General features: G+C 44.3%; 1 protein-coding gene and 1 pseudogene across 2 annotated transcripts; both read left to right on the top strand.

Moving 5' to 3' along the window:
- The first annotated feature begins 978 nt into the window (after nucleotides 1–978).
- On the top strand, nucleotides 979–11909 carry LOC149865977 (retinoic acid-induced protein 3-like). 2 transcript variants are annotated; one of them, XM_090042761.1, is made up of 4 exons: nucleotides 979–1112; nucleotides 4937–5896; nucleotides 8075–8127; nucleotides 8753–11909. In XM_090042761.1, the coding sequence occupies exons 2-4, from the start codon at nucleotides 4981–4983 to the stop codon at nucleotides 8843–8845; spliced, it is 1062 nt and encodes a 353-aa protein (XP_089898887.1). In that variant the 5' UTR covers nucleotides 979–1112; nucleotides 4937–4980; the 3' UTR covers nucleotides 8846–11909. The 2 variants fall into 2 exon arrangements, with proteins under 2 accessions (XP_089898887.1, XP_089898888.1); XM_090042762.1 differs by having other exon boundaries at nucleotides 991–5896.
- A 9034-nt stretch (nucleotides 11910–20943) lies between these two features.
- On the top strand, nucleotides 20944–21098 carry LOC149865976 (U2 spliceosomal RNA; annotated as a pseudogene).
- Nucleotides 21099–21490: the final 392 nt, after the last annotated feature.

Genomic DNA, 21490 nt, shown 5'->3' with positions numbered 1-21490 from the left:
TGAGTGTAATGCATTTAGAATGCCGAATTCTCAGGGTAAGGAGTTGGCTCTTACGCGTACAGAGTCCAGCGTGAATGGGCCCTGATCCTGCTTAGGTACTGAGAGCAATTCCACTCAGCAACATTTCAAATTAATTAAATCATTCTTTCATTCAAATGGCCCTGTTCACTTTCAAACATGCATCATTATGATGTGTGGGATTGGTCAGAACCAGACTGGAAAGAAAATGGTATTTGTCATAGAGTCCAGCACATGAAATATTTTTTTATATCCAGGAAATGATTGAAACAGTGATTCAGCTGCTTGACAGTGTACATAGAAACATCATCAGAGCTTACTTTCCCTGGAACATTGGAGTTGAGTAATAATCAGGAAAAAGATTTGTTTTTTCAGGAGATGATAATGAATTTCTACACAATCCCATATGGTATCTACAGGACAAAAAAGTATAAGGAAAGGAGAAAAGTTCTTAAGAATAGGCCTAGCTGAATGACAACATTTCCATACTTTCCAGGGAGAAAAGATATGGGAATTCTCATGATTTGGAGTGATGATCCAAATCCCTCTTCCTTCTGAACTCCAGCACACAAGCTGTTTAGAGGGCCATTCCTCATCACAAAGCTGTGCCAGTGATCAGTTATATTGTGGGGAAGCACGTGTGCCAGGTATGATGATGTGCTGTTTTTCTTGCTTGAGGTCTGCCACAATCACATGCTCTGCTGGTGACAGGTCTCAGAAAGAAGTGAAGCTTATCAGTTGCTTTGATGACAGGTATTTGATTCAGGCCTGGGACTGGGACAGGCAGAGGTTCCATCTCCACCCTGCTTCTGGAGTGACTGCCCTGCTGACGTCAGAGGTTTTTTACTTCATCTCCTGGCACTAAGATTTTATTTTCATAACAGCACCAAGAGCAGTGGAACTGGAATAGGCGTGTCTGTTCCCCACCCTCTCCATCCCATTTGCTTTTAAAGCTGCCCTATAAGAGTGGGAGTGCAGAACTGCTGCTTCCCCAGGGTTACAGGAACTGAGATTACTCTGTTACTGAATACGCTAGGAATTCTCCTCCAGCCACTACCACCGAAACTTCATCTTCCATACAGGAAACAGAAAAGGTAACTTATAGCTGTATAGTCCAGGCTACAGCTAGGAGGTACAGTTCTAGCTGCAGTGAAGGGGGTACATAGAGACTGGACTCTGTCAGTGATGGGAAATGTGAGTAGCATAGCATAATGGATAGAGCATTGGATGTGAAGTCAAGAGACCTGCTTTTGTTCCTGATCCTGCCACTGATCTTTGAATAAGCTCCTTAGCCTCTCTGTGGCTGAGCTTTCAGAACTGTAACATGGAATTATTGGCATTAACTTTCTTTGTGCAAATGTTTTGCAGTTTATGGATAACCCCCCCAAAAAAACAAAACAAAACAAAAATTCCTTACAACTATTGTACCCTTCAGTATTAAAATGAGCACAGTCTGATCTAGCTCCTAAAAGAAAAGACTGGGTCTAGGTCTCTGCTTGCAACTCAGGTGGACAAATTGAGTTAGTTTTTAATCTGGCTATGGTATAGATAACAGTGGTGGTACTGATATGGATAACAGTGCAAAGACATACTGTCCAGAGCAGGGTGTATAAGCTTGCCAGAGACTTTGGGTACTTTCAAGTGTTCAGAGATTTAGCCTCTGAAGAGCACTCCTTACTGCATCCATTCAGAAGTGCCCATGAATCTACAGGCTGAAATATTGTGGAGGGGTTGCAGTGAGATAGGGGCAGACCCTGCAGACTTTGTTAAACATATGCTCTGAGAAAAAGGAAACTCTGAGTTTTTAAAGGCATGTCAGGACTTGGGTAATTAAGCGTGTAGACTGCTGAACGTACCGACGGTATGGCATAATTAATAAATACAAAGTATGTCAGAAGAAACTTAACAGATGATTTCAGACCTGCATTTCTGAGACTTTCATGCTCTTTTCTGTTTTGTCTGGCTGAAGTTTGGCTAATGCTGGTTGCTTGCTGGTAGATTTCTAATCTTTCTTTCAATACCAGCACATGCTGGGCAAAATATCTCACTGTCTCTGAGTTCTGCAACTGTTTTTTTCCTGTCCTTGCTCCCTGTTAGCTTATGCATTGTGCACCTGTCTGTGCATCTGCTAGAGCTGGTCAAAGAGTAAAGTAATTTGATATGTGAATATTTTTGTAAATAAATGTGCTGAATTTGCTTCTCTAAAATTCATGAGGGTCACATTATTCATTACTCATAGTATTTTAACAGCCGTCAGGTATTTGTGCAAATGACTGTAAATTCCCAAAGTTTCATGAATGATGATTAATCTAAAAAAACCAACAGGAGGCACATTATTCATTTATCCCTCCTTGATAAGTGGTTGTTCTCCTGTTTTTAAAAGTTTCAACCGTCTAAGATGGAAACAGAAACAATGCATGTTGATTTACATTCCCAGAAACAACAACAGTAAATAGCCAAGAGGAACACCTTTTTTTAAAAAAAACATTGTATGGAACAGAAGTTATTTATCCAAATTCATAAAAGACATTAGAAAGAAATCAGGGTTAGTTTGTGGGCCGTTTGCTACCAAAGGGGCTAAATCTGTAATCAATATAATTTATAATGCCCATGGTAATCCAGTTCTGCTTTATGGTTTTAGTGATGGGGGTTGAAGAGAAATCAATACAGCGCTATTCTTCGTGGTACCAATGGCTTCACTCTGTTCTCTCCACTACCATCGGATTGCCTTCCAGATTCTCTGTGTATTTACATTTACATTTTGTTGTATCTGTGGTCTTAGAGAACCTCCATGTACAGAGCTTGTCAAGATGAAATATGCACAAGGATGTGCTTAGTCTGAGATTCAGTGACCCCCACCTTTAGATTTTCTAAAAGAATTTGGTAAGAACTCAATCCCACTCCATTGAATTCAATGGAGCTGGTCTCAGAACTGGTCCCAACAGGAGCTAGTGATTCTAAAAAATATTATTTTTTAGTATTATTGTTGCAGAACAAAGTCAGCTTACTCTGTATACACTTATTGTGTGTCTATACCTTCAGTAAATGTCAAAAAAGGATTAAGCACATCTGTAAATAACATCTGCAGATTTGGTGGGAGGTTGTAGCTGTGATCATAGGAAATGCATGAAAGGCATATTTCCCAATTATACAGTTGGTCCAAAAAGGATAGTGGAGTGGGACTGAGTTCTTACCAAATTGTTTTAGTAAATCTAAACATGGGGTCATTGAATCTTAGACTAAGCACATCCTTGTGCATAATACTTCTTGACATGCTCATTGCTACTATGCAGTAACTTGTTGCTACAGCAGTGGCATCATGGTTAGTGCCCGCTGATTCTACCTTGTTGTAGCGATCAGCTACATCACTGTAGTTTGTTACTTTGGTGACCCGTGCACCATCGGGACTCCATAATACTAGCTATGCAGTGAGGCACACATGTTGTCATGCCCAGTATTGCATAATTAGGGACAATATGAGGGAAATTTACCTTCCTCTGTGGTATTTGGCATTTCTCACTGCCTGAGATGTAGAGCCATTCTAGATGGGCCATTGGTCTATTTTGCTGCATTAGATTTCATAGATTTCGTAGACTTTAGAGCTGGAAGGGACCTCGGAAGATCATCGAGTCCAGCCCCCTGCCCCAGGGGCAGGAAGTCAGCTAGGGTCAAAGGATCCCAGCAAGATAAGTATCCAAACATTTTTTAAACGAGTCCAGAGTAGGTGCTTGCACCACTTCTGGAGGGAATCTATTCCAGGCCTTGGGGGCTTGGACAGTAAAGAAGTTGTTCCTTATGTCCAGCCTAAAACGGTCTTGGAGGACTTTGTAACCATTGGACCTTGTCATCCCTTGGGGTGCTCTGGTGAACAGACATTCCCCCAGATCCTGATGCACACACCTTGTGTACTTATAGGTAACCACCAGGTCACCCCTGGGCCTGCACTTCTCCAGGCTGAAGAGTCCCATGGCTCTCAGCCTCTCTTCATAAGGCCTGTTCTCTTGCCCTCTGATCATGCGTGTAGCTCTCCTCTGGACTCTCTCAAGCTTCTTCATATCCTTCTTGAATTGTGGAGCCCAGAATTGAATGCAGTACTCCAGCTGTGGCCTCACCAAGGCCTAGTACAGCGAGAGGATGACATCTTGAGATTTGCTTGAGAAGCATCTATGGATGCAAGCCAGAGTTTTGTTCACTTTACCAGCTGCAACATCGCATTGGTGGCTCATGTTCATCTTGTGGTCAACCATGACCCCCAAGTCCCTTTTGGTCGTGATGCTAGTGAGCATAGCACTGCCAAGCCTATAAGCATGATGCAGACTTTTTTCCCTGAGGTGGAGTACCTTGCATTTTTCTGCATTGAACGTCATCAGGTTTTTATCCGCCCACTTTCTAAGCCTATCAAGGCCAGCCTGGATCACCAGCCTATCCTAGGGTGTGGATGCTCTACCCCAAAGTTTGGTGTCATTGGCCAGTGTACTTCTGACACCAGCATCCACATCATTAATAAAGACATTCAAGAGAACAGGTCCAAGGATGGAGCCTTGGGGGACACCACTGGTCACAGAGCGCCAGGATGATTCACTTCTGTCATACACCACTCTTTGGGTCCAATCTCAGAGCCAATTCCTCAGCCATTGGACTGTGATGTAGCTGCAGCTGCAGTTGGCCAACTTTTCCATGAGGCAATCATGGGACACCAGGTGAAAGGCTTTTTCAAAGTCCAGATATATGACGTCAATCTCTTCCCCCTTGTCCAGGTGATATGCCACCTGGTCATAGAAAGAAATGAGACTGAGATTGGTCAGTAGATCCTGTGTTCTTAGAGAAAGCCTCATTATAAGAAGAGGTACAGTGAACCATTCTGCCTACAACACCTACCAAGATGGCTATTAATCATTTGTCTTACTTTCTTTTACAGATATTTCGAAGACACTTCTGCTTTGGCGTGTTCCATTAGTCAATATGGCTGGCACAACACCTCCTCCAGGCTGTGGCAACATTAGCTCTGACTATTATCTCCTCTGTGACACTAACCAAGCCTGGGGCATCGTCCTGGAGTCACTGGCTGCTGCTGGTGTTGTTACCACAGTCATACTCATGTTCTCTCTCCTTTTCCTCATCTGCAAAGTCCAAGACAACAGCAAGCGAAACATGATTCCTGTCTATTTCCTTTTCCTCTTAGGTACCTTAGGTATCTTTGGCCTTACCTTTGCCTTCATCATTAATTTAAATGAGAGCACTGGCCCAACACGCTTTTTCCTCTTTGGGGTTCTCTTTGCCCTCTGCTTTTCCTGTCTCCTGACTCATTCCTCAAATCTCATCAAGCTGGTGAGGGGGAAGACTCCCATTTCATGTTTGGTGCTGCTGATTCTTGCCACTGGCTTCACTCTGGTTCAGATTATCATAGCTATAGAATACATAGTCATTAAGACGAACTATTTAAACTTTACTCAGATGTCTCGGGACCAACGCAATAGTGACTTTGTCATGCTTCTGATCTATGTCCTCTTCTTGCTGGCTCTTACCTTCCTGATCTCAATGTTCAACTTCTGTGGTCCTCACAAAGGCTGGAAGAGGTCTGGAGCACACATCCTTTTCACTGCCCTGTTCTCCATAGCCATCTGGGTGGTATGGATCACCATGCTCATGAGAGTCTTAACCATACAAGACATGTGGGATGACCCCACCCTCAGCATCGCTCTGGTGGCCAATGGCTGGGTCTTCCTAATCATGTACATAGTGCCTGAACTCTGTTTCCTCACCAGCCCAAGCAGACCTGAGGACTACCCTCTGGAAAATAATTTCTGTCAACCTAAACACATAAAGCAGAGTTCTGGAATGGAAAACCGAGCCTATAGCCAGGAGGAGATCATGCAAGGTATGAAGAAATATGTTCTTTCATATCATAGCAGTGTCCGTGTATACAGTGTTATAGAATGCATCATGAGAGAGAGAGAGCGGTGTGCTAATCATGAGCCAATACGGATAGAATGTTTTAAGATAAAAAAGTGAAAGAGATGAATGACCTACAGATAGGAAGGGAAAGAGTTCCAGAATAATTAGGAAAAAGAGAATAACTCACGCTGAGGATGAGAAAAGATAAAGAACAAGGAAGAGGCTAAAGATGTATAATGAATGAGTGAGTAAACTGGCACCATAGGAAATTGGTACAGACAGACAAGTCTGGAAATTCAAGAGAATAAAAATATTAGGATTTATGGCATATTTGTTTGACTCTTACTAGTAGGCTAGTATTTGCTTTGGATTCAGATAAGGCCAATTCGGGGGACAGTGATTCGATTCAGTGATTTAACTCACTGTCCTGAATTGATCCGGCTGAATCTGATTCAGAACTTTGGCTGCTGCCAAATCTCCAAATCACCCAGGCCCATCCCTTGTCTGCTCTCCCAGCCCCAGCAATAGCTGCCCCACCTGGGCCAGCTCCTGGCATTTTGATAAAAAGAAGTCCCGACTCACCACGTGCTGCCAGATGGGGGGGGCAATCCCCGCTATCCCCCACTGCCCCACGCTGCATGGGGGGCTCTGCCACGAGCCCCACAACCCCTCCACCACTGCCCTAGTTCCCCCCCCCCCCCCCACGGCTGCCCTTCCCACGGCAGCTCTGGCACTTAAAAAAAACAAACCCCAAACCCCAGACTCACCAGTTCTTGCCCAGTGGGGGGTGTGATCCCTGCTGCCCCATGCTACGTGGGGGGCTCTTCCACAAGCCCCCTGAAGCCCCACAGCCACTGCAGGAGCTGGGGGGTTGGGTTTTTTTTTTTCCTTAAAGGGCTGGAGCTGGGGCAGGCAGGGCAGCCATGGGAGGGAGGGGACTGGGACAGTGGGAGAGGGTTTGGGGGCTCATGCAGAGCCCCCCACGCAACATGGGGCAGTGGGGGGCAGCCGGGTTTGCCCCCCTGCCCAGCAGAACCTGATAAGTGGGGGCTTTTTTTTTAAAGCACCGGGAGCTAGGGTGGGTGGGGCAGCCATGGTGGGGCTGGGGAAGTGGGCTGGAGCTGGGGGAATGGACAGGGGATGGGGCCTGGTAGAGGTCCCCCCATGGTGCCCTCCCCCCACCCCCTACTTACCAGTTTGGAGTCTGAGTCCAGCTCCCTGCTGCAGGGGGCAGGGACTGCCCAAATCATCGAAGCTTTCTGAATCTTTTCTGAAGATTCAGAGAGCTTCGAATGGATTTGGGCCTTTTTATTAGTCCCTTGTTTCGATTTGGATTGGGAGATTCGGCCACTGAATCCGGCTGAATCTCCTCCAAATCAAATCAGCATCAGAAGCTTCTCACAGCCCTACTTACTAGCCCTTATTGGGCACATGTAGAGACATTCAGATCACACCTAGTGCATTGTTTCTTTCAGTTCTGATCTTGCTTCTATTACCTTCTTAGAAAAATAAAATCATCCTATCAAAAGGGAAGGAAGGAAGGGCTCCTGTTCTCTATGAAAATCTCATTTCTACTAACACAGGACCAAATCAAATGTTAATGAGAATGTGTGTGATGAGGAGCTAGGGAGAGTGAAAGGCTATGTGTGCATGTAGAAGAAACTTAAGTTGGTAGGCCCAGGATAGAGACAGGACAACTGTCAAGGGACACTGAAGAAAGTTAACATCCCCAACCACCCATTTCCTGTCTTTTACAAAGATCTTATCATTCTTTGCTTACTTGATAAGAAAATGGGTGTTCGTTCGTATGACTTTGTGTGTCTTGTGAAATGCACATGGCTCCTGCTTACTGTTTACATAGAGCAGAGGTGGGCAGTTGTTTTGGGAGGAGAGCCGCTTACTGAGTTTTGGCAAGCCATCAAGGGCTGCATGACAGGCAGCCAGGGGCAGATAAATATTAATTTTATAAATTTTTTAGGGGCCTTGCGGGCTAGATAGAATGGCCTGGTGGGTCATTTTGCCCACCCCTGATATAGAGGGTGACCAGCATGAAAAAAGAAGCAGTTACCCATACAGTGCTAGGCCCCCAGGAATTTCTGATGGTATTTCTATAGTAATTTTGTGAAACTAAGCCAGTGTCTTTTGTTCATTTTTTTCTCAGAAGGCAATGGAGACCTAGCTTATAGCACATATTCTCCTCATTTTCAGTTGAAGGTGAGTACATAGTTCCCTTCACCTATCTCACCAAGGAGATAGAGACACACACGACTTGAACATTGGATAACAGAATGAGAAGAGAAGGGCAGAGATGGGTGGGCCCTGAGGAGGCTTCAGTGAAGTGGAAGTTATTCATTTGTGTGGGGAGAGGGTGCCCCTGTCTGCATGGGATTATGGTGAATCTCAATTCATGGTTATCAGGAGTTGTAGTATAAATCTCACCTGGGCAAGCAACATGCTGCAATGAAAACTCATTAGCCTTTACTAGGGACCCAGAGACAAGCCACAGTGAACATTCGTGAGAACCTAGGAACCAGAGTCTATGAGAACTGGGCTTGCCTTCAAAGTTCATGTCTTTTCCATACTACCTCACCAGCACATGCCCTACCCAAGACAGAATCATGCCCTGCTGTTTACTTCAGTATTTTCTCCTCTCCTGTTTCAAATGGCTCAACAAGCCGAATGCCTTCAGCCATTTCCCCTGGGAGACTCTTCCATAGTCTAATAGATCATACTCTTAGGAGATATTGCTTGCTCTTTAGTTTAATCTCTCCCCTGCTAGTCTAATTGCATTTCTCTTCTTCTACTCTGAAGTCTAAGAACTTGATCATTTTCTTTTCAGACCCTTGATCCCCAAAAGGATTTCTCCATTCCACGGCCTAAAACTCGAGCAAGTCCATATGAAGAGTATGCTGGTGGGAAAGACACCAAGTAGTAACTCATCAATGAACAGAGAGACAATGAATGGTCAGAAAGGGGCCATGGGGACAGGCCACATGGTGTTTCTCTCATGCCGCAAAGAGAGAGAGTCAGACTGATGGTGCTGCATCTGATGAAAAAGAAAGGTCTTGTCTTCTTCCCCCACCCTTTTTTGGTCTGCACATGTAGCTTTTTAGTTCCCATTCTCTCCTAGACCAAAAGAGGATGTTTAGACTTATCCTGCCCTTTGCCTCAATTCTCTCCCCTCAGCCACGTGGCTTAGCTCAGCAGCCATCACACAACTACTACATGTGTGAAGATCATATCTTCTAGTGCACCAGAGCTCCTTGGTGCTGGTCCTGGTAATCAGACAGGTCATCAGCTGGACCCCAAAACCCTTCAGCCAGGCTTCTAAATTCTGATCAGCGCACACTGGTCGTGTTGTGCCCTACAGCCAGGTGGAAGAGAGAGCAACTTTCAGCAATAACCTTCTGACCACCCATCTAGGGGCCACTTCCTTTACCAGAGAATGTACCTGACTTGTATGGCACTGATCCAGTCAAGCACTGCAGTGCCTCCCAGCTCCAGTTCCACAGAAGTGACTCACAGCCAGAGCTAGGAAGAAGAGAGAGAAAGAATTACAAGAATGTCCACTTTTTTTCATTCCACCCATACATGTTTTTGCCCAATTGCTAATCAACAATCAAGGTGGTTGGACAATGGGGATAACTTTTCATGGAGAAAAAAAATGCTGGTCATTATTTTCCACTGAAATATTGAAACCTCTCCACACTACCCTTTCAGAGGAAAAAGGCGGTTGAAATTTAGCATCGCCCAACAAAAGAAGAACTCTAGAAGTGGGACATACAAAACATATATGTGGAAGGATGTGACTATTTCAGCTTTGAGCGTGTCTGAGGGTGCTTGGTCTTAATACAGTATTTATTTGTCTCTCTCTTGCTCAACATTGAGCACATTGTTGGCACTTAAATAATTATTAATATTATTGTCATATGTCTATATATTCCAGTTATAGAACATACCAGCCTACTGCTTTGATACTTGTCCAATCTTTATTTTTTTTAAAAAAAGGTAACCTACAGATCACAATTGGGATATGATACTCTCGTTTTCAGAGACCTCCTGGATCCCCCCCAGCAAAATATATTTTTCTATTCACTCCCATGTACCTTCTCACCTCCACCCTACTCATACTCCAAAGGACAGACAGGCCTTGTAGTTATACATGTAGTGCATTGTTAGGTATCTGCATGCTCTGATGCATGATCTGCAAGCTACTTTTCTCCCACTCAAATTGTTTTGCCTAAAATGCACCAACCTGTCATTACCTGCATCCACACTGTGACTACAGGCACTTGTGTATGCGGCTGAGATTAATAGGCATGCATCCCATGTTCCCAAGCACTGTACAGAGAAGAGGTCGTCTAGGAAGTTATATTCAGCACAATGTGAGACCACCTGTCTTCCCTTAATACAGCTAAAGGTGGAAATTTATGTTTACCTATCCCAACATGCTGCTTAGTTCAGTGCATTTGTAGCAGTACTCAGAACCATGGATCAACTGGATTAGCTCATCCTGGCTTCAGGCAAACTGCTTATGATGTGAAAATACTGGAAGGGCTTTCAGAATTAGAAGAGACAAGAATGCTGGGCATGACAAATGTAGGTGTGTACGAGACAGATTTGGAAAGCACAATTAATGTTGCAATTGTCAAATTATCCCCACATCTACACTAGCGTAGTGAGATCACATCATTTTACAAGTCCAAGATTTCCAGTGCTCACTCCAGAACTGCTATATGAGGAAGCAAACCTTTATGACTCTGTGCCCCAACCATCCACACTATACAACACGTTTGAGAGAGCCCTATCAACAGAAGTGGGTTGCTATTGTTCTCTAGACATTGGCTACCACAGAACATTACAGGTCCACAACTAACCGTCTGGATGTTGTCTGTCAACTGTTGACCTCATGGTGGTGAAGATGATGGTGAAAATTTGCATTTCTGTTATGAAGGTGATTTACCCGTAGGCTATGGGCCTCAGGGTTTTACTTAAACTAATAGCTGGCTTTCAGTGAATGGGGTTTTCAAAGTGGCCTGGAGACACTGATGGTGTGCATGTGCCCACAGTTTGCCCTCCTAAATGAGTTCATGAATATACTAACTACAAAGGGCACTACAGGGGCAAACTGATGAATGACATTATGAAAAGTACTGACAAGGTGCAGACCACCAGGTTCCAAGGCAATTTGACATTTATGTGCTGGAACATGCCAGGATCTTAATCCTTTCCAAGGACAGGACCATGAACAAGGGGCTCATGCCCACTGAAATTCTGGAAGACTTTGCCCATGCTTTCCTGACATGGCTAATGAAGGCACAGCCAGAAATGAAACTGAACCCCTTTCTTACCAGTTGCAGAATGGTGAGGTAATTCACATTTGGAAAACTGAGGGCAAAATGGTGCTGCCTCCAAAATCATTTGAATGACAACGTGCCAAAAGTCACGTGCATGACTATAGGTTACTGCTTCCCGCACATCCGCAAAAATGAGAGGCAGACAGTTTTACATGGTAGGAACCATGAATGTCAATGAAGTTCCCAACCAATTTGCACAATCAGAAAGAGCCCTCATAAACACTATGAGCCCAAGGTCAACAGAAGCAATAGAAATTAAAGATGCCATATGCATTCACATCTATGCCACACATGGTGATTTTTATGAGTAACTGATTACTAATGCATGCACTGCTTTGTCAATAATGAAATACCATGGAACATGCCGTACTGATATGTACCAGGAATTTAAAGTGCCTGCTGTGCTTATTTTTAAAAACTTATGCAGTGAAGGGACTGCTAATCTGCACAGGGTTATTTTGTGCCTGATTAATTATAAGGCTTGAATTGGATAAGGGTTTATTTATTTGCCAAGTTAAATATCAATTTAAATGCAACTCTCTGTGCTTGCTAATTTGGGCACATGGGCTGTCATTTTATTGACTTGTATAGATATATAGTTTCTGACTTTTTGTACTTCAATAAAGCCCTTTGACATAACTGCAGCTTTCTATTTCCTTACAACTGAGTGGACAGCAACTGCTTGAACAAACATAGGGCTTCATTATATCATACATACAAGGAGGAGATTTCAAGACAATATAATCGGATCACTGACTACTAATGAAAAGTAGAAGTGTTTTTTCTGTTGCTGTCTTTTTGTTTGTTTGTTTAATATCATCAATTCTCAAAAAGCAAAGTGCAAACTTAAACTATACTGAAAAATGCAGGTTCAATAGCACACACATGTGCTATCTTCCTCCTATGTTTATTTCCTCTCCTACCTCTCCCTCCTTTCTTTCCTCTCCCACAATGGATGGTCTCGTGCTGTACACAGTGTCAAGTGAAGCAGACTTCCTCCTTCCTGGTATTGCTAGAGGTATTTGAATCCCTAGGGACTGTTGAAAATTATACCTCTTAAACAGTTTGCAGGCATTGGTGGCACAGTGGAAACTCAAAGCGAAGAAGCAGGGGCTGAAGGAGTTCCTTGGGCTTCATTAAACACTTGGAAAGGGGCGTGTGTAGTAAGAGTCTTGTATGGCATCTGGTGCCATGGACAGGACACTGAACAGGGACCTCCCTATTTATAGGGACTGTTGATGGTTCATAGGCCCAAATAGCACATAGCTCAGGGGCCTCCTCAGAAGCCTGTACAGAGTTGCAGGCTTGCATGGAGACATGTGGATGCTCAGACCAGCTCAGTACCATTCAAAATAGATATCCTACGAATTTCCAGTCATGCTTTTTTTCTAGTCTCTCTTCCCACTAATTTCTCACATTCCCTTTGCTCTCATTCCTTGAGTGACAGCCATAACACCTTGGATTCAGCACCTCTCTGTTGTATCTGCAGGATGCTGTCCTACATTGTAAACTTTCTTTTTTCTTCTCCAGCAACATCCTAGTGTTCAGGGTTTGGAGGTGGGAACAGTGGGAGGGAGGATGACTGCCCACCAGATGGAAGATGGACCTGTCCTCAAAATTGTGACAGGCCCCAGTTTGCAACTTTTTCTTGTGTTTTATGTCACATCCTTTCTCTTTTGCAAGCCTGGCTGTCTAGTTTTTCAGGTGAAAATTTAGCAAGAAAACAAGTGATCATATCATAACAAGTTGATCTTTTTTCCATTTTCCTTCTCTTCCCTTTCTGTATCTATCTATTTAGATAGATAGATGAGAGACAGAAATAAAGAGAAGTATATGCATATGTATATGTGTGTGTATATATTACTTCTCTCCGTCTCTCTCTATATATAGTGTTTCTATATATTATATATAATGTATGCTTCATATACAATGCATAGTGGATATCCATTTAAATTAATGAACATTTAAATAGGTATATAAATGTGTGTGTGTGTGTGTATACATATGCATGTGCACACACACACACACAAACACATTTATATATCTATTTAAATGTTCACTAATTTAAATGGACATCCAACTGCCCGTCCATGGGCAGTGCCATAGCAAGCAGGGGTGAACAGGGTGGCTGCTCCAGGCACCGAAGCAAAGGGGCCCCAACAGGCCAGGACGGGGCACAGGACAGAGCTGTGAGTGGCTCATTTGGGGGTGGGGGCTGGGGAAGGGGGAAAGGCGGCTTCTGCTGCTGCATGCATTCCTGGGCAAGCATGGGGGGGGCATGTGCCTCCCAGATCTGTGCAGGGGGTGAGGGCAGGCTACTGCTGTGGGCTTTGCCCCAGGCACCAAACTTCATTGCTACAGCACTATCCAGGGGTTATCAACCTACATTCCAGGCCTTTTTTCAGGTGGAGCACTGCAATGAGAACATAAATATTTGTTGATCCCTAAATGGAAATGGCAAAAAGAGAAGTAGCATTCTAGGCTAATGAAGGGAATAGTTTAATCTTTACAGAGGAGTTTTTTCAGTGTGTGGTAAAAACAAGATACATAAGTGAAGGGATGAGTCTGGTAGTTTGCAGGAGCAGAACAGCAATTTTTTTTCTATCAGCTAATCTAAGTGGTCTATTAAAATTCTTGCCTCATGAAAACAAAACAAAAAAATTGCAAGCGTCATCTGCCAGGAGAGGAGGAAGATCTGGAGGAACAATGCCACAGTGCTGAAGCTAGCAGCATTCAACTGATAGCTGCAGATCAGCTGTGCTCCTCCTCACACTTGCTTTGCCACAAGAAGGTAGATGGAAACAAAACAGTTTCTATTTTGCCATGGAGAGATACAGTGATTTATTTCCACACAAACTGAATAAACAGTAGGGACGCTTCCCATAAGCCAGAATTCTTTGAAGAAGACATGAAAGGACAGGACTGACTTCTGGTGACTGAACACTGACTAGTGTTGTTCACTGAAGGGACTTTATAGCTATGGGTGAATCACAACAGCAGGCTTATGACTTTTATTAAACAGTGGTAGTTGTACAGCATACCTCTACAAACCAGAACAGCATATTAGTAAAAACAATCACTGAACTTATGAAACAACTCCCGAGAGACATGTGACCATATAATCACGGTCAGAACAGGTAGGGCAACACTGAAACCTTGAGCTCAGGTGCCTAGCACATTTACATCTTTTTCTTCTTTAGCAACCATCCTGAAATGAACAAGGCACCAAATGTGGGGGAGAGAAGTAGAAAGCAAGCTACTGTGTACACATCTTATGTGACATCCATCCTTAACTGAAACCAATCACACCCCAGGAAACCCAATACTCTATAAGTGTTAGTTAAGTCATGTTCCCAGAAATTCAACTCAGCACCTCAATACAATAAGCCTGGCAGCCTGTACACACTATATTCAGCTTCTAGTTCCTCCATATCTTGTTTCTCCCGGGAAAGCCACGATTTCACAGCTGAGCAGCTCCTTGGAGACTTCTCCCAGGATGTTCAGTTGAACAGCTTGCTCAGAGCAGACTTCACAGGTTAGAAATCCTGCAATCATGGCTGCCTCCTGGGAGCCCTCCGCGAGAGCATTCTGTCCTAGGTTTGACAGTCAGGGCTCTGGCAAACATCTGTCTCTCTAAGCTACATGTATCAAAGAACCATTTATGGGACAGGCAGAAATACCCCTGAAATATACATTTGACTTATCTAACTTTGCAAAATACGTTTTTTCCAACCACTTTTTAAACAATATTTTATCCTGGCTTGTTTGCTGATTGGCCAGCAGGCCTGTATCAGGGACACAGACAAAGCTGGGCCCTAAAGAGGACTCAACTCCCCTGTGTCTGTTTCCCCCTTGGTCAAAAGAATTCTGGGACTTGTAGTTCAGGGACAATTGTAGTGAGAGGCCATGAAAACAAGAACTGCTGGGAAAGCTACTGGTCTAAAAACAAGCTATTTTTTTCTGACTGACTCTGGGCCTGAAGAGGTAGCCCTCAGTCTCAAGACTGGGTAACGGGCATTGGCAAAATGTGTGAAGTATCAAGTATCTGGGAAAGGTCACCCCTGGAGGGGACTGATGTGAACATATCTGTTGGATGAATCTTGAGGAAGATCTCTGGAGCATGAAAGCTCTGCATCCAGGGGAGAAAAGATGAAGTGAGCAGGAAGCTTATAAGAAAGATGATGGCCTTGCCCGAGACATGAAAGAAGGAAATCAGTGTGCTGGGCCAGTTGATCATGCCAAAAAGGTAAGCAACCCTTTTGCAACATTGTAGATGTCAGCCTAACAGAAGTTCTGTAATCAGGTAATACTGGAAACCATCATGTGGTGGGGGCATACAACCACATGCCCCATTGGGAAGGGCCAGCTGTGGTTAGCAGTAATTATACTGTAACTGCTGATAATTAAAGTCTGCAGAGGCTTATAGCCAACCCTTCCTCCTCCACAAGTATTACTGATTTGCCTTCTACTTCCAACTGCTCTTGTTTCTGTCATAACAGAGCTCCTTCTTCTACAAAGGCAGCAGCCTTCTTCAGAGAAAAGAGCGGCAGGATTTTTTTCTGGACTCCTCAGAGAAAGGTCCTGTAGGAACTGGGAGGCAACAAGCCAGTCATCATCATCCCTTCTTCTAACTGTATACAGTCAGTCACCCTTGAGCTGCAGAATCCTAGGGGTGACATCAAAGTCACTCTGGACCCTGGAGACCAGGAGTGAGTGCCAGAAGTATCCTTTCAAACATGGTTAACTAAGACAGTTCAACTACGATTTGGGCTTGGTCCAGAGAAGGTGAGTTCCCACACAGTGGCTGGCTGCCTTCAACCAAGACGGTGAGCACCAGTTCCCTAGGGTGATGGGAGGTAATTAAGCAAGAACCTGAGCTGCCTTGTACAACAATCCTCCTTTCCTTGAGGCTCACAACTTCTCCCTGATGCCATGGTCAGAAAGGAAGAGAGATTCTTGGGTGGTGTCCAAACTGTCTGTGAAAACCTTGTGGGAAAAGCTTAGGTTGAGTTGAGAGTAAATCTATCCTTCATAGCCCCACTTGGGAATCAGTTTACAGCCAGGGTTTACCTTCTAAAACAAAAACCTCTCTCTACCTTTTTTCAACTGAACTTATTCAAAAAAAGGCACTAGAACAAAAACATCAATGAAACAACGTCCTCAACACTGTAAAACCCAGAAGAAACTCCTTACACAAACAACAGAAAGGCTGCAAAGAGTCCTTCCTCTCCACCACTGTCCCACATATCCATGCCCTGAGGAAAGGCCAGGACCAATTGCAGACTAGTTTGCAGACTGCCCTCAGGGGTGCGTAGGGTGGGGAGGGACAGGGTAGAAACAGTACTCTAGCCCCTGTGCACTTAGGGGAGCAATGTTATGCTCCTAAATCATGAGGTACACTCACCCCAGGCTTATCCCTGCACAACAGTGTCCAGTGTTTTCTCCTGAGATGAAATCCATTTCTCAGCTCCTATAGGATCATACAACTGTGCTGTGCCTTACTGGCAAAATGTAGCCATAACAGCAGACACCCTGAGTTGTATTTGGTAATATTTGTTACTTGACCCTTTATAGAGCATTCTTTAGCTCCTACATTTCTACATGGAGGCGGCTGGTCACAATATGCTAATAATGCTCCTCATTCCCAGCCACTTTTGCTGTGACCCTTAATGCATTCCTAATAGTACTTTTCCCTGGGATCAACTACTGAATCAATTATGCTCTGATCCTGGTATACCATTTGCCTACAAATAGGAGAGGTAGCCTTGGCAGACCTGATTGGTCTCTCCCAGCTGATCTGCATTCTCAGAGAGTTTGAGAGCCTGGTGGAGTCACATGTACCCTTAGAAGTAAAATTGAACAGCAGGGCAACAGGAAAACTCTCTCCTGTGCCCCCACAGTAGGGTTGGGCTTGGGATGGAGGTGAGGTGGCAGCTAGTCAGGTCTTGGTAACCTGTGCTTTATTGACTTGTACCCTGTCTAAGATAGTGAGGGAGAGTCCAGACTTTCCACCTTAATAAGTCTCCACTGCAGCAGGGAGTGACTTAAACAGGGCTACCACACCCTGAGTAACCCTGACTGCATATCTGCATCACATCTGGGCCATGTTAGTCATACAGGGAAGCACAATATGACATCTTGGATGTCTTAAACACAAGACAAGCAATGTAACTGCCTTGGAGCAGTATGAGGTACATGCCAGTAACCATGCCCAAGAAAATGAGCTTAGTGGCACACGCATGGCATGACTTAGGTAGCTGTATTGAATCTGGTTCAAAATGAGATACACATGGAGCAGTGCGTCATTCATTGCCTTACTTCACTTTAGTAGTGTAGACATGACCTGTGTGTCCTCTCCAATGCCTGTCACCTACTCTTGAGACCCAGGGTTACCTCTTCAGGCCAGACTACATGATCTAACAACATGGGTGGATATAGGATTTGGAGAAGGAGGATGCAGATGGTGTGGCATATCATCACATATGACGTATTTTTTTCCAGTTAAAGAAAAACTAGATGCTTTATTAAAATACTAGGGAGCTAGCACTATATTATTCAGTTTAAAATCAAAGCAAAAACAAATATAACTTTGAAAATGGGCATTAATTTCCTAGATTATATATATGTTTTAAAAAACACAGCCAGCTTGACAAAAAATAGTCAAAAATGGTGTCAGTAGTTCTATAGTCATTATAGTTAAATGTATGTCTCTTATTCAGCTTCACAAAACAAAATCTAGCTTTTTGAGCATCTTGACAGTGCCTGCACTACTTCATTGTCAGTCATTTCTACACCTGAGTTAGTATTACCATACCTGAGTTAAGGTTTTTAGCTAGAGTTAAAAAAGAGTCTGTAGGGCTGTGAAATAAAGAGAGACATTACCAGGAATGGCTAACAGACAGCAGCATTGTAGAAGAAAGGTTTGAATAGTGAAACAGCAAGACCATTACAAAGAAGAGAGGGCATTAGCATGTGTGGAGTGAAGAGAGATTAGTAGGAATCAGGGTGATGATAATGAGCCGTGAAGCCAATTGACTTTCTCAGCACTGCCTGACTAGAACTGCCTCTGTTCCTCCTAGGCAGTTGGTTTTCAAGTTTTGGTCAAGTAGGAATCAGGGGGGTGCCACTGCACCCACCTAGATCCACCCCTGTCTACCAGTCCCTTCTGGCCCTTATATCATGCTCTTCCCTGCCTGTCTCCCTTCTCTTTCAGGCCAGGTTCTTTGGACCCCCTTCCTTTCTTCTAAGTCCAAAGATCTGTCAACAATCCACTCCTTTTTCCCCTTCCTGTGACATACCCCTCCCCTTGGCTTCCCCAGCTCCCTCCACCAGTCCATTCTTCCTCTTTATGATATGCTTATGTCCGAAACCCCCTCCCTTAAAGTCAACATACCATTATGTCATGACTAGTTGTTTCTAAGGAAACAGGTGTTTGCTTTTCCTTCATTATGATGACTGGATATAACTATGTTATGTCATGAGTAGCACCCTCCTATTTGCATTTGAATGTGCCTCACTGGCTAATAATATACGAAAGCAAATTTCCCTCACTTTGATGGGGCAGAAACATGAGGGAAGGAATCCTGAGAGGTGCTGAACCTGTGCTGATATCAGAGGGTGCATCTGAGGATACTGTCTCCTCCTGGGCTCTTCCTGGCAGGGGATTTCTTCTTATCATGCCATGATTAAATGGGAATATTTTAGAGAGGGCATAGAAGCTGTGATTTACAACATGACATCCTGTAATGGACTGCTGCTGTGAAAATACTGAGAGTTCTAATATCGAATTATCACTGTCCTGTATTTTGAACTAAGTCTCCAGTGGATGGGCACTATTCTCTGAGGCTATGGGCACTGGTTATGAAAACTGTAGCAGAAATCTACAAGCAGAATGTTGGAAACTATTCTTATCACCGGGTCTGGGAGTGAAACGGAGACCAGAGTACAGCACAAGAACAGATGATTCAGAGGAGCCTCCTGGGTTATCAAATCCAGTCCCCTGCATTTGCAGGCAACCAGTTTCCCAAAGGCTTCACAAAGTTTTGTGCTCCCATTGCTCTCCTACACCACAGCCTGTGGGACTGGAGGGGCCAAAGAGAAACCTCCAGCATACCACACATAAAGGGTAGGGAATACCAAGTCTCCACTAAGTGACTTTCTACTGCAATGTCATGGAATTTGTTGGCTTAAGATAGGCGCAGATGCTGCTAGGATATGTATCAGGAAGACAAGATACCTCAGCAGTTCATGCCAGTCTGACCTGCGGGGTGGTGGTGGGGAATTCATTACTGATCCCAGATCAAGTCATCAGTTTGCTCTGGGTCTATAGCAAGACTCTCAGTCGAGATACCCAAGAAGTTTCTATGTACTGTTTGGGGACCAATGTGCCACAATCAGAGTCCCACCTCTTGCTGTGGCTAATGTCCAGTGTTTCAGAGATAAAGAGAAAAAAACTGTAGACACCAAAGAAAGCACTATTGAGAGATGAGTAAAGGAAGGAATCCTTCCGACCTCCAGGTGATCAGCAGAAGCCCTGTAGCTTGGGATTACCAGATACCTCCCACACATTTTTTCCCCTTTAAATCCCATCATGGGAATATAAAATACTTGAATCCATGATTCTCCAAGAACATCCTTATTCTGCTATACCATCCGAGTATAGTCTTCCTCTTTCTAATAAGTCTCATTCCACATTGGAAGAAATCCAATCCCTTCTGTGAGTGCTTGTCTTTGTTCTGTCACTGTATGTGTATGCCAGGTGGGGTAGAGGGGTCAAATCTGAGACACACAGGGCTTCGTCCAGCTAAGATGTCTGCACTCATCTGTTACCACTGCTGTAGTTGGTGCGTCAGGGGAAGAGCTGAATACCTCACTGGATCAGACCCCACCGATACCCTGGCAAAGAATACTGAGATTTAGTTTTTGGGTGTATTTCAATATTTGAAAGAAAGAAACAGTAATGCAAATTCATTAGTGTATTGAAATAGGTCTGATTTTTTTCAGTTTTTCCAATTAATAGCTGCCAGTAGGTATTAGTCATTGTCTCAGTAATTAAGTATTAAAAGCATCAATTTTGTTTATAACTCAAGTGAAAACAGTGTACGTATTTGTAAATGGGTGGCTTGTCACAAGTGCCAACTTTGTTAATGGCACAGGTGACACTGGAATAAAATCTCAGCTGCCTGTAGACAGTGTGAATGCTAATGTGAGGTGTGTCCTTATGCTTATTGCTCTTCTGTGTCATTTTGTAGTTTTCCTCTGGGTGGCACTCTTGTATCAAGGAAACCCAACTCTCTCCCCCCTCCCCCCAAGCTGTGTACAAGGTGTCTCTGAAACTGATTCGGGGAGGGGAGAACTTTCAGGAGACCAGGGAGTAGGAAATCTGCTTCATTAGTCACATACAGCCCACTTGCTGATACTCTCTTCTTCATTGTCTATGTCAGGGGTTGTCAACTGGGGGTAGGCATACCCCTGGCGGTACTTTGAAAGGTCCCAGGGGATATGCAGGAGCAGGAGTGCTGCCACCCCGTGCCACTGCCTCCCAGGATCAGGGCAGTGTCAGGGCAAGAGCAGGGCTGCACAGATGCTGTGCTGCCACTGCATACCATGCCCCCACAGTGTGTCCAGCTGCTTGTCACCCCCCCAGGCAGGGGAAGCAGCGTGACCATGTAGGCAAGCTCCCCAGGGTACTTGTCTCTGATATGTCCTCCATAGGAGGTCTATATTGAGCAGATTCTTTTTGGTATTGGGTGGTGGAACCGGAGCGTGCTCCATCCACTCCACACATTGACCTGGTATTACAGTGCTTCCAGGACCGGTGCAAAAAACACACCCCAGGCAGGGAGGTATACTTGCTGAAAAGGGGGCCGCCATGGGTATTTTTATTTTAAAAGGTTGAAAGCCCCTGGTCTATGTGAAAGCCTAGCCTTCACATTGCCTTAAAATATACTTTCAGTCCCACTAAATCCTAAACCAGTGGTTCTCAACCTTTTCAGACTCTAAGCACCCCCCAGTGAACTCAAGGCACCCTTGCATAACTTTTGTGAATTGAGTGGCACCCAATTTCAAAAACTAATTTATATATTACAGTGCTTACCTCCTGACAGAGGTGTCATGCAGTGGGGAGCAGGGAGAGTCAGCCAAGCAGGGGCAAGCCTGAGGGCTGCACTTAACCTGCTTATCTCCTCAGACCTTGTGGCACCTTTCATAGGATCCCACAG

This window comes from Crocodylus siamensis, chromosome 4, assembly GCF_052110815.1.
Source record: "Crocodylus siamensis isolate JL-2025a chromosome 4, ASM5211081v1, whole genome shotgun sequence".
Lineage (NCBI taxonomy): Eukaryota > Metazoa > Chordata > Crocodylia > Crocodylidae > Crocodylus > Crocodylus siamensis.
This window is presented reverse-complemented; position numbering and strand designations above follow the sequence as displayed.

Coding starts and splice junctions, on each gene's coding strand:
- LOC149865977 (XM_090042761.1), top strand. CDS start 4,981: ATGGCTGGCACAACACCTCCTCCAGGCTGTGGCAACATTAGCTCTGAC. Junction 5,897..8,074: donor CCAGGAGGAGATCATGCAAG/GTATGAAGAAAT, acceptor TTTTTTTCTCAG/AAGGCAATGGAGACCTAGCT. Junction 8,128..8,752: donor CTCCTCATTTTCAGTTGAAG/GTGAGTACATAG, acceptor TTTTCTTTTCAG/ACCCTTGATCCCCAAAAGGA.